Source organism: Symphodus melops (assembly GCF_947650265.1).
Source record: "Symphodus melops genome assembly, contig: scaffold_218, whole genome shotgun sequence".
Lineage (NCBI taxonomy): Eukaryota > Metazoa > Chordata > Actinopteri > Labriformes > Labridae > Symphodus > Symphodus melops.
In genome coordinates this window covers 20,604-40,000 of record NW_027636515.1, presented here as the reverse complement: position 1 = coordinate 40,000, position 19,397 = coordinate 20,604, and the positions used below count along the sequence as shown (strand labels likewise).

The 19,397-nt window shown below is 45.7% G+C and overlaps 3 protein-coding genes across 3 annotated transcripts in view; all 3 read right to left on the bottom strand.

The window, feature by feature from the left end:
* LOC306819414 (immunoglobulin superfamily member 8-like) overlaps positions 1–6,749 on the bottom strand; it is a gene marked incomplete at its 3' end in the record, with an annotated part of 13,159 nt that extends 6,410 nt beyond the window's left edge. Inside the window, exons 1-3 of the mRNA XM_079373212.1 lie at positions 6,348–6,749; positions 1,995–2,107; positions 1,649–1,916 (exon numbers count right to left, since the gene is read on the bottom strand). Coding sequence (XP_079229338.1) covers positions 1,649–1,916; positions 1,995–2,107; positions 6,348–6,390 — 424 coding nt within the window. The remainder of the gene's footprint in view (positions 1–1,648; positions 1,917–1,994; positions 2,108–6,347) is intronic.
* Positions 6,750–10,714: 3,965 nt separating this feature from the next.
* On the bottom strand, positions 10,715–14,076 carry LOC306819412 (uncharacterized protein). Its single transcript, XM_079373210.1, has 3 exons — positions 14,003–14,076; positions 12,011–12,300; positions 10,715–11,411 (listed from the first exon to the last, which is right to left on the bottom strand). Exons 2-3 carry the CDS (start codon positions 12,298–12,300, stop codon positions 11,198–11,200), a joined length of 504 nt encoding a protein of 167 aa, XP_079229336.1. The 5' UTR covers positions 14,003–14,076; the 3' UTR covers positions 10,715–11,197.
* A 240-nt stretch (positions 14,077–14,316) lies between these two features.
* Positions 14,317–18,849, bottom strand: LOC306819413 (T-cell surface antigen CD2-like; the record flags this gene model as incomplete). The annotated part of the gene is made up of 4 exons (XM_079373211.1): positions 18,768–18,849; positions 14,729–15,010; positions 14,576–14,649; positions 14,317–14,499 (listed from the first exon to the last, which is right to left on the bottom strand). The coding sequence occupies exons 1-4, from the start codon at positions 18,841–18,843 to the stop codon at positions 14,317–14,319; spliced, it is 615 nt and encodes a 204-aa protein (XP_079229337.1). The 5' UTR covers positions 18,844–18,849.
* Between the last annotated feature and the right edge of the window lie 548 nt (positions 18,850–19,397).

The window sequence follows — 19,397 nt, the reverse complement described above, 5'->3', positions numbered from 1 at the left end:
ACTGTAGTGAACTCTACATGTCTGTAGAAACTGACTGCAGGTCCGATCCCTCCTGATTCTTCTCTTTGGAAACAGGCCCGGCTGTAAACAGCGTCCAGCCCTCGCTCAGAATACTTCACATGAAAGGTAACGTGTTCACAAAGAGTCCAGGAGGCAGCAGATGGTGGGATGCGTTCAGGGCCTGTGGGAAAACAGTTTCTAAATGTTCAGAGGGACTAAGTGTTTCTCTCAGCGGGAGACGGAGAAGAGAAGTTTGTTATGAAGCTGATCATGTGACGTGTTCTGACTGGTTTCTTTATTATCTTACTTTTTATTGACTTCATGATGGACCATGTTTACAGAGATACTGTCTGTATCCAAATCTCCATCAGGAGAGAGAAGAGGGAGGAGCTGACCCTTCCTCCCCTCCAGCTCCGCCCACTTCTTCTGGACATACTAAATAACCTGGAGTAAGTAATAGTGGTTCTCCTCTGGTGGCTCAGGACCAGGAAGTGGAACGTGTCAAAAGCTCTTTGAAGCCTTCAGACCCTCTGACATCCAAACTGCACCATTAAATCACAGCTGAGGGTCCTGAGGCTCGACCCGCTGAGAGCCACTCGATGAGGAGACGTCACAGTGATTCTTAAAGGGTGTGTGTGTGTGTGTGTGTGTGTGTGTGTGTGTGTGTGTGTGTGAGAGATAACAAAGGCGGGACCAATATTCTGTTTTGCTCCATCAATTAAAAAAAAGCCTGAAAGAGTTTCAAACCATAAGCAACCTGAACTTCACTTCTGCTTACATAACCACAGTGTGTGTGTGTGTGTGTGTGTGTGTGTGTGTGTGTGTGTGTGTGTGTGTGTGATCTCGACACAAACAGCCTTCAAACAGAACAAACCCTGGTACATGTGCTGCAGACAAACCGTGATGGCAGCTCTAAATTTAACGAGCTGTCTGGGGACGAGAGGCTGCGTTCACACTCGTTTACCTGCTGCACACGCCGAGAACATGAACCTGTGTGTCACATGATGAAGCCGCTCTGTGTGTGTGTGTTCCTGTGGATTTAAACCAGCACTCTGTGTGTGTGTGTGTGTGTGTGTGATCATAATAAAGCTCATTAAAGTGGAATAAAAACGCTGAGTGTGTCGTTCTGTTTGTGCAGAAAATAATCCAAATTAGAGAATACGTTACACACACACACACACACACACACACACACACACACACACACACACACACACACACACACACACACACACACACACACACACACACACACACACACACACACACACACACACACACACACACACACACACACACACACACACACACACACACACTCGTGAGTCTTCTCTCAGCTGAACGTGTTGGAGAAGCTCTGAGCATCACAAACACTAAACCTTCAGATGAAGACGTCATTCAAAGGCAGAAGAAGCTGTTAGCAGCTGTTAGCGCCCCCTGTAGGTGACTGTCACCCTCACAGACTAAAGACGTGGTCTAACACCAGAGGTCCTGAGCAGGTTCACGTGAGACGAGGAGAGCTGGGATCCTGTCACACCTTCAAGCTGAGAATAATCTGAGTCCTCCCACAGACGACACCAACAGCTGATGACTCACTAAGAAGCTTTTAATCTGAAAAACCAGCCTCCCCCCCCCCCCCCCCTCATACCGATGAGTTGGACCTTCTCCTCGTAGTTCCCGCTGATCACAGAGTCCGTGCTCGGCGTCTGGCACCAGTAGAACCCGGCGTCGGTGGACTTGACCTCGGCGACCTTTAGCTCCACCTGGTTGTCCTGCAGACGCTCCACAGAGATGTCTCCGGACGCCACGCGCTTGCTCAGGGACGGGTGGGAGTACCCCGCGTCGAAGGTGGAGATGATCTTTGTCCTGGAGCCGATGGCAACGTTGGCATCAGCCGCCATCACCCACTCAAAGTCCTGCAGGAGAGAGAGAGAGAGGCGTGAGTCGAGCTGACACCTGCCGTGTCAAACTGCAGGAACATGAAGCTCACTCACCTGTTCTCGAGGTCCTCCATATTCACTGACGTCACACCTGATGGAGACGGGCTGACCCTCCACCCTGATCAGAGGACCAGGAGAGACCTTCACCACCCGGGCCGAGACCTCACCTGCACAGACAGGGCAACAGTTAACCCTTCAGTGACCTGTGTTTGACCTTCAGTGACCTGTGTTTAACCCTTCAATGACCTGTGTTTGACCTTCAATGACCTGTGTTTAACCCTTCAGTGACCTGTGTTTGACCCTTCAATGACCTGTGTTTGACCTTCAGTGACCTGTGTTTGACCTTCAATGACCTGTGTTTAACCCTTCAGTGACCTGTGTTTAACCTTCAATGACCTGTGTTTAACCTTCAATGACCTGTTTAACCCTTAAATGACCTGTTTAACCTTCAATGACCTGTGTTTAACCTTCAATGACCTGTGTTTAACCTTCAATGACCTGTGTTTAACCTTCAATGACCTGTGTTTAACCTTCAATGACCTGTGTTTAACCTTCAATGACCTGTTTAATCCTTAAATGACTTGTGTTTGACCTTCAATGACCTGTGTTTAACCTTCAATGACCTGTGTTTAACCTTCAATGACCTGTGTTTAACCTTCAATGACCTGTGTTTGACCTTCAATGACCTATGTTTAACCTTCAATGACCTGTTTAACCCTTAAATGACTTGTGTTTAACCTTCAATGACCTGTGTTTAACCTTCAATGACCTGTGTTTAACCTTCAATGACCTGTTTAACCCTTAAATGACTTGTGTTTGACCTTCAATGACCTGTGTTTAACCTTCAATGACCTGTTTAACCCTTAAATGACTTGTGTTTGACCTTCAATGACCTGTGTTTAACCTTCAATGACCTGTTTAACCCTTAAATGACTTGTGTTTGACCTTCAATGACCTGTTGTAGAGTGAACACGCCTCCTCTCAGGAGGAACAGAAGGAGAGGAGGAGAGGAGGAGGAAGAAGAGGAGGAGAGAGAGAAGGAGGAGAGAAGGAGAGGAGGAGATGAAGAGGAGAAGGAGGTGAGAGGAGGAAGAGAGAGGTCAGAGGAGGAGATGAAGAGGTGAAGGAGGTCAGAGGAGGAGATGAAGAGGAGAAGGAGGTGAGAGGAGGAGGAGAGAGGTCAGAGGAGGAGATGAAGAGGTGAAGGAGGTGAGAGGAGGAGATGAAGAGGTGAAGGAGGTGAGAGGAGGAGATGAAGAGGTGAAGGAGGTGAGAGGAGGAGATGAAGAGGAGAAGGAGGTGAGAGGAGGAGATGAAGAGGTGAAGGAGGTGAGAGGAGGAGATGAAGAGGAGAAGGAGGTGAGAGGAGGAGGAGAGAGGTCAGAGGAGGAGATGAAGAGGTGAAGGAGGTGAGAGGAGGAGATGAAGAGGTGAAGGAGGTGAGAGGAGGAGATGAAGAGGTGAAGGAGGTGAGAGGAGGAGATGAAGAGGAGAAGGAGGTGAGAGGAGGAGATGAAGAGGTGAAGGAGGTGAGAGGAGGAGATGAAGAGGAGAAGGAGGTGAGAGGAGGAGATGAAAAGGAGAAGGAGGTCAGAGGAGGAGATGAAGAGGTGAAGGAGGTGAGAGGAGGAGATGAAGAGGTGAAGGAGGTGAGAGGAGGAGATGAAGAGGAGAAGGAGGTGAGAGGAGGAGATGAAGAGGTGAAGGAGGTGAGAGGAGGAGGAGAGCGTTTTCTGTTCTCTTAAAGAGAGAGTCCAGCGAAGGTCGGGCGCTTCTGCACACGTGCAGAGCAACTCCATGATGACTTCCTGTTTACATTCCTGCTCTGACCTCAGATCAGCTGACAGAATAATAAACAGCTGAGCACAGCATGCTGGTCACTCTGCACCTCTCTACAGCTGTCACCCAGAAAGGGGGCGTGGCCTCAGAACCTGGACCGGTATCTATCCTCAGGTCTAGTCTTTAGCAGCAGCCTGCAGGAAAAATCAGAGCTGGACTTCAAATTTTGGGAGAGTTCCTTTGGGAGCGCTCCGTCTGTTGTTGCCTAGCAACAATAAAATGAAATAAAAAAAACAGGCTGATCTTATTTTAAGTTTCTTCAACAAAGAAAAGACGAGGCGTGTTTCATGGAGAGAGACTCCTGATTCTGGATCAGGGTAATGAACCGGACTTCTGATGTTGTTGCCGTGGTAACAGGAACGGCTAACTCCGGGACCCTTTCAGCCCTGATGTAGACAAGACTAGAGGATCTCAGAGAAATCTACCTCGAGCCAGTTTCAGGATGGTTCCCAAAGTTCAAAACAGGTCCCTGAATGCACCATGACATCATGTCGGTGGTGATGTCATCAGGTCAGACCGACGCGACATGGACTGGATCAGTGAGGCCAACAGGTCTCCAGGTCTGAAGAACATGACCAGAGGCTGCAAGGACGATTAGTGGGAGAGCTACCGGTGTGATGACGTTTAACGTTTCCATGACAACCAGCGTTGTCTTATTTAGCCACTCGTTAGCAACCGGCGTTTAAAGTACGTGTAAAAACATTAAAAGTCACACGTGTTGGTCTTAGCTAACGTAGTTTATCTAACAACATCTCTTCAGCTTGTGTTAACCACAGACATTATTTCAGTCTAAACACATCTACATTTAGACTTTTAGAGGCTAATATGCTAACTCACTTCCTGGTTTTAGGACTCACTTCCTGGTTTTAGGACGCACTTCCTGGTTTTAGGACGCACTTCCTGCGTTCAGTCTATTCGTGGTCGACGAGTGTGCAGCAGGAAAACCTGAGGTCAACGAGCAGGTAAGAGAGAAGGATCACTGTGTCTGATACCAGAACACACACACACACACACACACACACACACACACACACACACACACACACACACACACACACACACACACACACACACACACACACACACACACACACACACACACACACACACACACACACACACACACACACACACACACACACACACACACACACACACACACACACACCACGGGAGAGCTGGCGACATTTGATCATCTCACACTGTACTAATTTGAGCCAAGACACACACACACACACACACACACACACACACACACACACACACATAACTCACACACACACACACACACACATATCTCACACACACACACACATAACTCTCTCACACACACACACACACTCATAACTAGACTCCCCTCTGTCGCCCCCCGGTGGTGGAACGAACTACCAGACTCCTTTAACCTGCAGAGTCTCTTTTAAGATAAAGACCCAGTTCTGTATGAACACCTGGACCTTAAAGAGGACCAGGACCATACCCAGGTTCTTATCCTGCTTATGAGCCTGGGTATTATCCTGGGTTGACCCGGGTCTGTGGACCAGGCTAATCATGATGATAGGTCGGGTTGACCTGTGAGCGCTCTAATGGGAGCCTTAATGGGAGCCTGTCAGAGCGGCTTAAGTCACCCAGCTTCAGGGAGGGAGAGATCCATCAGTCTGTTCAGAACCAGCACACTGGATTAGATCCAGTCTGTTCAGAACCAGCACACTGGGTTAGATCCAGTCTGTTCAGAACCAGCACACTGGGTTAGATCCATCAGTCTGTTCAGAACCAGCACACTGAGTTAGGTCCAGTCTGTTCAGAACCAGCACACTGAACTAGATCCAGTCTGTTCAGAACCAGCACACTGGATTAGGTACAGTCTGTTCAGAACCAGCACACTGAGTTAGGTCCAGTCTGTTCAGAACCAGCACACTGGATTAGATCCAGTCTGTTCAGAACCAGCACACTGGATTAGGTACAGTCTGTTCAGAACCAGCACACTGAGTTAGGTCCAGTCTGTTCAGAACCAGCACACTGGATTAGATCCAGTCTGTTCAGAACCAGCACACTGGGTTAGGTCCAGTCTGTTCAGAACCAGCACACTGGGTTAGGTCCAGTCTGTTCAGAACCAGGATCTGAGGGGACCTTCCCCCACAGAGACAGCTCGCTGGTTGAGCATTTTACACGCAGACATCGATGAGGAAGTCCTTCATGACGTTTCATTTCCTCTTCTCGCCTAGAATTCAGCATTAAGAACCGAACCGAACCGAACCGAACCTTCTTATTGATCCACTTCAATCTCAACTTATTGAGTCCATTTGCTTCTTTCAACAGAGATGTCTAACATTAACTACACGTTCAAACCTGTCATTGATTAGATGTAAGTGTTGGATGTCTGCCGAACTGACTAATAGAAGTTCTATTTATTGATCATGAGCTGATCGATCTGATTAAACGCATTTTGATTGGATGACAAGTCAGTGATTGTTAAATGAGCGTTTCTCCAGACGGGGTTTCACATGAGGCTCCCCGTGCTGGAGATGAGTTAATGATCTATCAGGAGTGAATCACCGAACCGGTTCTTACCGAGCATGAAGACGGTGAAGACGAGCCCGAGCACGCGCTCCATGTTCCGCCTCTCTTCCTCCGGATTCTCTCCCGGCTTTCTTTGTCCTGTGTGCGGGCGATCAGCGCTGCTGCCCGCCGGTCAGTCCGATCAAACTCTCAGAGGTTGGATCCCAGCACACCGGGAGGGGCCGCGCGACGAGCCCGACACACACTCACATACACACACACAACACACACACAGTGAGGGGCCGAATTCTGTGTGAACCCGTCCGCACAGCCTGACAGTGAACCGGTTTGATCTGTGTGTGTGAGAGAGAGAGAGTGAGTGAGTAAGATAGAGAGAGTGTGTGTGTGTGTGTGTGTGGGGGAATGTTCAAGAGAGAGGGAGATTGGCCGGAAGTTAGGTGTCGGTATGAAGGAGGAGGAGGGAGGGGGGAGGGAGGAGTGAGGGAGGGGGAGGTCCCAGGTATTATCCTTCCTAATTATCCTAACCACATCAAATTAGAATTATTTATGTAACATGACGTCATACATGGTGTCCAATCAGGTTTTGTAACTCTTCTGTTTGGACCCTCGGGGCCACCGTCCACATTTATAAAACAATATTTCAGAAACTTTGTGACCAGGATTTAAACTTTCATATCGACATAAAATAATGATGCGTAGCCACGACGTTTCTATGGCAACAACAAACACAAGTCCAGAAGAATGAAGAGAAAATGTCGACAAGTCTAACTAGTAAAAGAGGGAGGAGCTACAGTTGAACTAATTATTAACAACTTAGGTAAAAGAGGGAGGAGCTACAGTTGAACTAATTAGTAACAACTTAGGTAAAAGAGGGTGGAGCTACAGTTGAACTAATTATTAACAACTTTGGTAAAAGAGGGAGGAGCTACAGTTGAACTAATTATTAACAACTTTGGTAAAAGAGGGAGGAGCTACAGTTGAACTAATTAGTAACAACTTAGGTAAAAGAGGGTGGAGCTACAGTTGAACTAATTATTAACAACTTTGGTAAAAGAGGGAGGAGCTACAGTTGAACTAATTAGTAACAACTTAGGTAAAAGAGGGAGGAGCTACAGTTAAACTAATTATTAACAACTTAGGTAAAAGAGGGAGGAGCTACAGTTGAACTAATTAGTAACAACTTAGGTAAAAGAGGGCGGAGCTACAGTTGAACTAATTATTAACAACTTTGGTAAAAGAGGGCGGAGCTACAGTTGAACTAATTATTAACAACTTTGGTAAAAGAGGGAGGAGCTACAGTTGAACTAATTAGTAACAACTTAGGTAAAAGAGGGTGGAGCTACAGTTGAACTAATTATTAACAACTTTGGTAAAAGAGGGAGGAGCTACAGTTGAACTAATTAGTAACAACTTAGGTAAAAGAGGGTGGAGCTACAGTTGAACTAATTATTAACAACTTTGGTAAAAGAGGGAGGAGCTACAGTTGAACTAATTATTAACAACTTTGGTAAAAGAGGGAGGAGCTACAGTTGAACTAATTAGTAACAACTTAGGTAAAAGAGGGTGGAGCTACAGTTGAACTAATTATTAACAACTTAGGTAAAAGAGGGTGGAGCTACAGTTGAACTAATTATTAACAACTTAGGTAAAAGAGGGAGGAGCTACAGTTGAACTAATTATTAACAACTTCGGTAAAAGAGGGAGGAGCTACAGTTAAACTAATTATTAACAACTTAGGTAAAAGAGGGCGGAGCTACAGTTGAACTAATTATTAACAACTTCGGTAAAAGAGGGAGGAGCTACAGTTAAACTAATTATTAACAACTTAGGTAAAAGAGGGAGGAGCTACAGTTGAACTAATTATTAACAACTTAGGTAAAAGAGGGAGGAGCTACAGTTGAACTAATTATTAACAACTTAGGTAAAAGAGGGAGGAGCTACAGTTGAACTAATTATTAACAACTTAGGTAAAAGAGGGAGGAGCTACAGTTGAACTAATTATTAAAAACTTAGGTAAAAGAGGGAGGAGCTACAGTTGAACTAATTATTAACAACTTAGGTAAAAGAGGGAGGAGCTACAGTTGAACTAATTATTAACAACTTAGGTAAAAGAGGGAGGAGCTACAGTTAAACTAATTATTAACAACTTAGGTAAAAGAGGGAGGAGCTACAGTTGAACTAATTATTAACAATTTAGGTAAAAGAGGGAGGAGCTACAGTTGAACTAATTATTAACAACTTAGGTAAAAGAGGGAGGAGCTACAGTTGAACTAATTATTAACAACTTAGGTAAAAGAGGGAGGAGCTACAGTTGAACTAATTATTAACAACTTAGGTAAAAGAGGGAGGAGCTACAGTTACAGACATAAAACAGAAATTAAAACGGAGCTTAAAGAAAGATTATACATCATTAAAAAACAGAAAATAATAAAAAGTGTTCAGAAAGGAAGAATCTGTTGCAGTTCAGCCAAAATGAACCCTGAGGGTCTTTTTCAAACCGTCCACTACACCCTCGCCCCACGACCGCGTCCCCACGGGGGGCCCGCCATATTTAGTTCGTCTCAAACCACTTGATGGCTCTAACCCAAGGAGACCTGTACAAAGGTAAGTTCAGTGTGTTTGTGTTTGAACAAACCAAAACTCTGCTCCAACTCAGATGGACATTTAATCTGATCATACAGACGTGAACAACTTCACCTGTTTATTGTTTTAAAGGATCAAATAAAAACCTCCTCTTCTTTTCTTCCTTCTGTTCACCTGTTTATTTCATTGTGTTTTATATTTAAAGGGACAAAAACTAAAGAATATTAAATCATGTTACAACTTCTCACTCTTATTTATTTATCATTGTTTTACTTGTTTGCTTTCATTGAAGACAACCTGTTCTTTGATATTATAATAAATTAAACATTATAAATTATAATAAATGATGTGGGCTCCATCTGATGGTTTTGTTATAAGTCTACACTAATATAAATTTACTAGAGAAAAATAATCTACATAAAGACTTTTACAGAATGTATTACGTACATTAATAATAAGCCGTTCCCCCAGGATGCCGCTGAGTAACCATGGTAACACACACTTCCTGTTTCCACCTGAGAGAGTGAAGTTTGTCCCAAAGCCTGCAGCTGTATTTCTACAGGGGGGGTGCAGATTCTACATCATGCTGTGTGTTTGCACTGAGCCACCAGGCAGGTCAAAGGTCACCAATCTGGAGGGACACCTAAAGGTCAAAGGTCCATGAGTTATATTTATAATGTGTGTGTGTGTGGCCTACAGCAGTTTCTCACACCACACCTGTTCAAAGTGACACACTAAAGTGTGGCTCCTGTGACGTCATTGGGTGCATGTTCTGCGTCCATGAAGTGAGAGCGCCATCTGGTGGAGAAGAGGTCACATTACAAAATATTGATGTTAATATTTAGAATTTAAAAAAATCTGTTTGTTGGATTAATCTTTACACTCACCATGAATCTTCTGGATGTAATCCAAAGCTGTTACCATGGCAACAACCACAGAAGCACTGACTGAACTGCACAAACACGTTGATTTGGAGCAGAGAGACGAGGTTTGATCGATTATTGAAGAAACTAAATCGTTGGTATTAAAGGCGTCTGAGCACGCTCAGTGTGATTCAGCTTTACAAACGCCAAAGACATCATCAGTCTGTACAGGTGACCACACCTGCAGACATTAAGTCAGGTGGGATTTGAACCATCGACCTTCACATTAAAACATTATCAACAGATCTGTAGTGCTTTGCTCCTTTTCCTTGGAGGCTCTCAGCGCTGAAGATGGTCTCTGCCAGGAGACCAGGGTTCACTTCCTGCCTCGACTGATCAAAGGTAAGTCACACACACGTGTGTGTGAGGAGTGTGTGTGACTTCGTTTCAGTCGTTGCGATGTCTCATCGATTTCTACTTGTGCCGTTTCAGAGCTTCGATTTTCACTTGTGAATTTGAGCGACCATCGAGGAAGAAACAGGAAACAGGAAACCTCAACAAGCTAACATGCTAGCTAAGCTGAGCTGCTAGCTGAAGTCTATTCTTAAAAGTACCTAGTGTGTCTGCCTCCCGGACCCCGACTGGTATCATGTGACCTTCACCTGCCCGCTCAAATAACTGTACAGGTGAGAGAAGAGCTGATCATGTGGGGATGATCCACCAGGGGGCAGAAGCAGACAGTTTATGATGATGATGATGATTTTATGGATTTTCTTTTCATCAACATTAAAAAAGAAAAAAAAAAGTCAATATTTAAGGCAACAAAACATTTTATAATCTGTTGATCAATTATTTAATAATAATGAAGAAGTGTTTGAATCAGACGAGAAACAGAAGACTCAGTTTGTATTATATTATAAAAGATGGTTTTAGATTTAAACTAATTAAAAACATCATCTGACATATGTAGAGTGTATTCGATTGTTTATTCGTCACCATGGTAACATTCACCTGCTCGCACTTTGTGATGACAGGAACGACAGACCGTCAGTGAGACTCAAATGAAAGTCTGAACCTTCGAGGGGTTAATGTTTTTAATCTAAATACAAACAGGTTTCATACCTTCACAACAAACAGCTGATTTACACACAAGCCCCGCCTCTGATGATGCATGCAGCCAATCAGACTTAAGGACAGGGATGACATCAACGCTGACCGCAGCAGGTGGAAAAGGAACATCCGTGTTTGCTTTCATGTTTCAGCCAATAACAATCTAATCTGTTTCAGTGATGACTCTGAGCAGCTGATGTCACAGCGCCCTCCTGTGGTGTTCAGAGGTAACACAGGATGACGCCTTAATCAGCTGTAAGCTCGTTAAACAGGTGAGTTAGTCATTTAAAGATTATAATGAAAAACTGTTCTCTCCACATGAGAACAGGGACAGTTTGATCGTGTTTAGTTTGAGTTCAGCTTAATAATAAAAAAAAGGATTATTCTACGGAGGAAGAGTCCGTCATCATCATCATCAGTAATTCTGTCATCCTCGGGGGGAAGGAGGGGCGCAAACGAGGAGGACGAGGGGAGGCTTCTGGTGGAGTCACACTCGAGGAGCCTTCTTCCTGGGCTGAGGAAGAGGAGGGGGCTGCTCTTCATCTGCCTCTCGGGGGGCCTGAGGAGAAGAGCACACCACTAAATACTGCAGTGAGTCAGTCTCCATAGAGCTCTATGTTAAAATGTCCAACTTTACAGCTGCAGTTCCTCCAGTGTCCACTAGAGTCTGTCTCCTGCAGTGAGTCAGTCTCCATAGAGCTCTATGTTAAAATGTCCAACTTTACAGCTGCAGTTCCTCCAGTGTCCACTAGAGTCTGTCTCCTGCAGTGAGTCAGTCTCCATAGAGCTCTATGTTAAAATGTCCAACTTTACAGCTGCAGTTCCTCCAGTGTCCACTAGAGTCTGTCTCCTGCAGTGAGTCAGTCTCCATAGAGCTCTATGTGATGTTACTGCTCTGCAGGTCCTATGTTAATAAGTGTTTGAGGACTTGTTCCTCTCTGTCACGCCTGTCTGATGGAAGTGGTGGTTCTTGTGTTTGAAAAAGTTCTTTCATTTTTTATTGGTTTTGTTGATTTGAAATAAGTGCTATAAAAAAGAATCAAAGTACTGAACATGCTGTTGCCCTTCATGGCTCTTTAGTTTATGTTGGGGAGAAACACGAGGATCGGTACTTTAGCTTTAGCTTAGCTCCTCTGCTGTGTCTACCTGTGCACCTACCTGTCGTCTGGGGCTGGGCTGGGGCTGAGAGCCCGGCTGGTTCGGGTTTTTTGGGCGCTGCTGTTTGTTGCGATGTGGGCGTGGTCCAGTGTGGCCAGCAGGCTGCTGCTGCTGATGATGATGAGGATGTTGTTGATTGGGCGGGTGAGGATGGTGGTGCTGAGGATGTTGTTGATTGGGTGGGTGAGGATGGTGGTGCTGAGGATGTTGTTGATTGGGTGGGTGAGGATGGTGGTGCTGAGGATGTTGTTGGTTAGGATTGGTCCAGCCCAAACGAAGCTCCTCCTCATCTGTGGAGAAATCCCAAAAGACTATTTGATGCTAATTAAGCTAATGCTATAATGCATTACTGCTGCTGGTACCTACAGTCTCTAAATGTCCTACAGGAGGTAGAGTCTGCAGTTATCAGACCTGCTGGTACCTACAGTCTCTAAACTACAGGAGGTAGAGTCTGCAGTTATCAGACCTGCTGGTACCTACAGTCTCTAAACTACAGGAGGTAGAGTCTGCAGTTATCAGACCTGCTGGTACCTACAGTCTCTAAACTACAGGAGGTAGAGTCTGCAGTTATCAGACCTGCTGGTACCTACAGTCTCTAAACTACAGGAGGTAGAGTCTGCAGTTATCAGACCTGCTGGTACCTACAGTCTCTAAACTACAGGAGGTAGAGTCTGCAGTTATCAGACCTGCTGGTACCTACAGTCTCTAAATGTCCTACAGGAGGTAGAGTCTGCAGTTATCAGACCTGCTGGTACCTACAGTCTCTAAACTACAGGAGGTAGAGTCTGCAGTTATCAGACCTGCTGGTACCTACAGTCTCTAAACTACAGGAGGTAGAGTCTGCAGTTATTAGACCTGCTGGTACCTACAGTCTCTAAATGTCCTACAGGAGGTAGAGTCTGCAGTTATCAGACCTGCTGGTACCTACAGTCTCTAAATGTCCTACAGGAGGTAGAGTCTGCAGTTATCAGACCTGCTGGTACCTACAGTCTCTAAATGTCCTACAGGAGGTAGAGTCTGCAGTTATCAGACCTGCTGGTACCTACAGTCTCTAAATGTCCTACAGGAGGTAGAGTCTGCAGTTATCAGACCTGCTGGTACCTACAGTCTTTAAATGTCCTACAGGAGGTAGAGTCTGCAGTTATCAGACCTGCTGGTACCTACAGTCTCTAAACTACAGGAGGTAGAGTCTGCAGTTATCAGACCTGCTGGTACCTACAGTCTCTAAACTACAGGAGGTAGAGTCTGCAGTTATCAGACCTGCTGGTACCTACAGTCTCTAAATGAACTACAGGAGGTAGAGTCTGCAGTTATCAGACCTGCTGGTACCTACAGTCTCTAAATGTCCTACAGGAGGTAGAGTCTGCAGTTATCAGACCTGCTGGTACCTACAGTCTCTAAATGTCCTACAGGAGGTAGAGTCTGCAGTTATCAGACCTGCTGGTACCTACAGTCTCTACACTACAGGAGGTAGAGTCTGCAGTTATCAGACCTGCTGGTACCTACAGTCTCTAAATGTCCTACAGGAGGTAGAGTCTGTAGTTATCAGACCTGCTGGTACCTACAGTCTCTAAACTACAGGAGGTAGAGTCTGCAGTTATCAGACCTGCTGGTACCTACAGTCTCTAAATGTACTACAGGAGGTAGAGTCTGCAGTTATCAGACCTGCTGGTACCTACAGTCTCTAAACTACAGGAGGTAGAGTCTGCAGTTATCAGACCTGCTGGTACCTACAGTCTCTAAACTACAGGAGGTAGAGTCTGCAGTTATCAGACCTGCTGGTACCTACAGTCTCTAAATGAACTACAGGAGGTAGAGTCTGCAGTTAGGGATAGTCAGACTGCCTTCAGCAGACTGAGAACCGTGTGATCTCACTCTCAGCTCGCGCTGCTATTCAAATAAAGCCGCTCAGAATCCGTCTCCTCAGCCTGGATCTCATCTGGATGGTTTTTCTCATTTTCTGTTTGTAGATGTGAAACTGAGAGAAGTTACCCTTCACATGCATGCGTTGTCTCCGTCTGGTCCGAAGGCAGCAAATGATGACTACAGTGAACAGAGTCAGAACAACTCCTGAGAAGGAGATCGTACAAAAGTTTGATTAGACTCAGGTCAAGAAAAACTTCATTTATTTAGGACTGCAATGTGATTGTTGTTATTATTGATCAATGAACAGGTGAGCAGACACACCTCCTCCAGCACCCACGAAAACCCAGAATAAGTCCCACACTGAAGAAGAACATTTGAGAAGAGAGTGAATACATCCAATGGATTCAGATACATGTCAGGTGAAGGTAGGACAGGTGTGGTCAGAGCTTACCTGACTTGATGCAGTTCTGACGTACAGCCTCACTGCTCATGTTGCTGACCCTGTTAGACACCGTGCAGGTGACTGAATCCGTCCCCACCTTCTCAGCTGACAGTTTCACAGACACACCTTCATCCTTCAGCGGTTGGCCGTTCTGATGCCATCTGAAGCTCACACCGTTCACCTGTGGCAGGTTAGTGGTTAGTTACAAAGTGTAAAGCTAAAGATGGTGTCAGTGCACGTTGTGTTTGGACACTCACCGGGTTAACTGAGCAGGTAAACTTCACCTTGTCTGATTCACATGTAGCCTTTAATGTGGGTTTATTGACGTGCTCTAAGTAGAGAAGAAGAAATATTATTACTAACAGAGATCTGATGTTCATTGGGTAAGGGAGAGGTGTGTGTATAGTTACCTTCAACACACAGAACAGTTTTAAATGTCCCACGTGATTTCCCATCTTTGTTGTGGACCTCGGCTTCGTACGTTCCTTCCATTTCCTTCGACACTCGCTGCAGCCGCAGAGATCCATCCTCAGAGATGTCCTCTCGCTTCCCCAAGGTCACTGAAGCTCCGATCTTGTTAAATATGTTTTCTCCATTACGTTTCCACGTCAATCTGTCCGTCGCGCCCACATTGACCGACGGACGGACCATGAAGTTGCCCCCTGCTAGAGAAAACTGTTGACAACCAGCACCTGTGGACACAAAGTGGGTTTGTTCTGGAAAGTTCAATGACTCTGGTGTCTGTGAGAATCCAACAGTCACAGTATCACAGGAGGCTGGTTGGTCATTACAGCTGTCAATCATGACCTGTTATCTAGAGATGCTTCAAAGGGAGCAGGTTTAAGACCTTACTTAGTCCTATATTACATTACATGTTGGTAGAAATAAAGGAGGGAAGATTTCTGTGATGAAATGGTTGAAAATAAAAGTTTGTGGTTTGTGTTCAGAGGAAGAAACTTTGCAGAGTTTTAGTTTTGTATCCGTTTGTATCCGGCCTACGGCCCGAACGGCAGTGAGATCTGGAGTGGGGTGATTGGGATGAACGGCCTCCCTGATCTGAACCAGAGTGGTGTTCTGTTATTGGACTTCTGTGCTAGTCACAGTTTGTCCATAACGAACACCATGTTCGAGCACAGGGATGTCCATAAGTGCACGTGGCACCAGGACTCCCTAGGCCGGAGGTCGATGATAGACTTTGTGGTCGTGTCATCTGACCTCCGGCCGTGTGTCTCGGACACTCGGGTGAAGAGAGGGGCTGAGCTGTCAACTGATCACCACCTGGTGGTGAGTTGGATGCGCTGGCAGGGGAGGAAGCCGGTCAGACTCGGCAGGCCCAAACGTGTAGTGAGGGTCTGCTGGGAATGTCTGGCTGAACCCTCTGTTAGCGAGGTCTTCAACTCCCACCTCCGGACGAGCTTTTCACAGATCCCGGGGGAGGCTGGAGACATTGAGTCCGAGTGGACCATGTTCTCCACCTCCATTGTCAAAGCAGCTGCTCTGAGCTGTGGTCGCAGGGTCTCTGGTGCCTGTCGTGGCGGCAATCCCCGAACCCGGTGGTGGACACCGGAAGTAAGGGAGGCCGTCAAGCTGAAGAAAGAGTCCTATTGGGCGTTGCTAGCGCATAGGACTCGTGAGGCAGCTGACGGGTACCGGTAGGCCAGGCGTGCTGTAGCCCGGGCGGTCGTGGAGGCAAAAACTCGGGCCTGGGAGGAGTTCGGGGAGGCCATGGAGGAGGACTTTCGGTCGGCCTCAAGGAAATTCTGGCAAACCGTCCGTCACCTCAGGAGGGGGAAGCAGTGCTTCACCAACACTGTTTACAGTGCAGGTGGGAAGCTGCTGACCTCACCTGGGGGTGTAGTCGGACGGTGGAAGGAATACTTCGAGGATCTCCTCAATCCCACCGTCACGTCTTCCACCGAGGAAGCAGAGGCTGAGTTCTCAGAGGTAGACTCGTCCATCACCCAAGCCGAAGTCACCGAGGTGGTTGGCAAGCTCCTTGGTGGCAAGGCTCCGGGGGTGGATGAGATTCGCCCTGAGTATCTTAAGTCTCTGGATGTGCTGTCATGGTTGACACGTCTCTGTTACATCGCGTGGAGGTCGGGGACAGTGCCTCTGGACTGGCAGACCGGGGTGGTGGTCCCTCTTTTCAAGAAGGGGGACCGGAGGGTGTGTTTGATCCTTCTTACAGGTGAACTAATCCTAAAAACCACGTGGTGTGAATAACAATAAAAGGTTTTATTAGACACCAGGAAACATCACTGTGATGGTTTTATAACTTCACTGTGATGGTTTTATAACATCACTGTGATGGTTTTATAACATCACTGTGATGGTTTTATAACTTCACTGTGATGGTTTTATAACATCACTGTGATGGTTTTATAACATCACTGTGATGGTTTTATAACATCACTGTGATGGTTTTATAACATCACTGTGATGGTTTTATAACTTCACTGTGATGGTTTTATAACATCACTGTGATGGTTTTATAACATCACTGTGATGGTTTTATAACATCACTGTGATGGTTTTATAACATGTTCACAGTTTAAGATGGTTTAAAGTTAATTATTACAGAGCTCACCTCTATGATCTGCGTCTCTAACTGCGGGTTGTTTACAGCTGAACTTTGGGCTCTTTTATGGGCCGTATGGTGGGTTAGGGACACCCAGCCTTCAAAGTCTTTAATCTGTTCTGACTCAACAGCAGCACTGGTGGCATTAAGAGAGGGGACATCAACATCTCGTCCTGTTCAGGAGATCCTCAGCTGCTTACTAGAAGTTGAGAACGCAGGCGATCAAATTGTCTTTTTATGGGCACCCGGTCATTCAGGGATGGAGGGAAATGAAAGACAAGCTTGCAAAGGAGTCTTTGAGTAAACAGAGTATTGACATGAATGTTCCTCTAGGAAAGAGTGAATGTTATTATGTAAAGAAAAGTTAGAGTGGCAGAGAGAATGGGATGAAGAGTGAAAGGGCAGCCATTGTTTCTCTCTGTGACCATCAGTTAAAAGGAAAAGGCTTCAGCTGACATGTAGCAGAAAGGATGATGTGGTTTTAACTAGTCTGAGGCTAGGCTGCTGTGGTCGAGTTACTTCTCATGTCAGTTCATATTTTCAGTGGAAATAAATGCCCAATGTGTTGCCTCAACCACAAACACTTCCTGCTGCTGCACGCTCGGCTCTTTGTCTCAACATGAAAATACATGTCTCTGGTTTGAGCTGCAATCACAAACTGTCCTTTCAAAACCACTTCTATAGAGATTTAACTACAGAGAGACATAAATATACATCTCATAAAGATTTGACTGCTCATGTTTCAGAGCTCTGAGCGGACTGACCGGCCTCCTGCACGGAGACGAGGTCTGCAGGAGGATCATTATGAAACATGTATTCATGTTGTTTTAAAGTGGACTGTAAATACATACAGACTGTTAGTGGAGTTCTCATTTTATATCTGCTGATCATCAAAGAGCCTCTCTTCTTTAGTGAATGTTGTGACACTGAGGTTCAGGAAGAGTGCGACCTTTAGTCGAGCTAACGTCTCACAGCCGGTGAGCGCAGAATATAACTCAGGCAGCAGAGCGTCGTGTTGTCGGACCTCGGCTGGATCCAAACATCCTCCGTCGTCTACCATTCATCATGAAACGTCCAGAGTCGGTGGTTTCATTAGACTGAGACTGAACTTTATGGATCCTTTTGGGATGACTCCCTCAAGGACATTTAGGTTCCAGCAGCAGATACAATCAAACGTAGCAGGTAAAAAGGTTAAAAAAGGTTAATAAAGGCTAAAGAGAGAGAGAGCTGCTGGTCTCTCACAGCACCAGGACGAGTCACCATGTCCGTGTTTAGATTTATAAACAGACGTGATTCAAATCAACTTTCAAACCATCCAATGAAAAACAGGTTTTTATCGCCTCAAAAGGAACGCGTCTGAAAACGCCTGAATCAGAGTCTGACTCCTCGCCACGGAAACGTCTCATTATCACAGTCGTCAATCAATCAATCAATCAATCTTTATTTATATAGCGTCAATTCATAACAGGCGTTATCTCGAGACACTTTACAAAAGCAGGTAAAGGACCTTACTGTTTGTCTGTTAACATTAACAAAAAGAGCAGGTAACAAGACCATGCTCATTGTTATGTTTACATAAAGCAGGTAAAGGACCTTACTGATGGATATATTAAAGAGCCCAGCTTAATCCATCATAGAAGAACAAACTTCCCTTTAACAGGCAGAAATCTTCAGCAGACCCGGATCATGACGGAACAGCCATCTGCTAAACTGAGCTGGGCTTGAAAAAGGGACAAGATGCAGAAAGAAGACGTTTGTGAGGACGGGTCAGAGTTGTTCACAGGACAGGTGGTGTAAAGGAGGTGTAAAGGAGGTGTAAAGGTGGTGTAAAGGTGGTGTAAAGGTGGTGTAAAGGTGGAGTAAAGGTGTACCTGGTGTTTCTGCGCTGGAGGTGATGGAGCAGCAGATGAGGAGCACAGAGACGATGAAGGCAGGAGACATCTTCATCCTCGTCACATTCAGCTGAACAAGAAGAACAATGTCAGCTTATTTCCTGTCACCGCCTTTATACGTGTGTGTGTGTGTGTGTGTGTGTGTGTGTGTGTACAGGAAGTGATCCAAGAGGCCTCAAAACAAAAATGTCAAATTTAAAGTGAGAGAAAAAGTCAGTACAGAAACATAACGCACACAAACACAAAGAACTGTGACATCAGACTTTGTTCAGAGACGAGGTCGACCTTTGACGAGTCCATGTCTACAGGATGGACGTCAGTGTGTGTGTGTGTGTGTGTATGTGCGTGTATGAAATGTGTGGTTACGACACACACACTGCTCGGACATGCTGAGTTTGTCTTCATTAAATCAGCTGATTTTAAAAATCTCTTTGATCTCTATTCGATCATCATGTGTCCATGTTTGACCTTTGTGATGATTTCTCTGCTCGTCATGATGTGCAGCGCCCCCTGCAGGGACACATGGGAGACTCCAGCGCCCCCTGCAGGAACACACAGGGACTCCAGCGCCCCCTGCAGGAACACACAGGGACTCCAGCATCCCCTGCA

Coding starts and splice junctions, on each gene's coding strand:
- LOC306819412 (XM_079373210.1), bottom strand. CDS start 12,300: ATGAGGAGGAGCTTCGTTTGGGCTGGACCAATCCTAACCAACAACATC. Junction 11,412..12,010: donor AGCCCAGCCCCAGACGACAG/GTAGGTGCACAG, acceptor TCTTCTCCTCAG/GCCCCCCGAGAGGCAGATGA.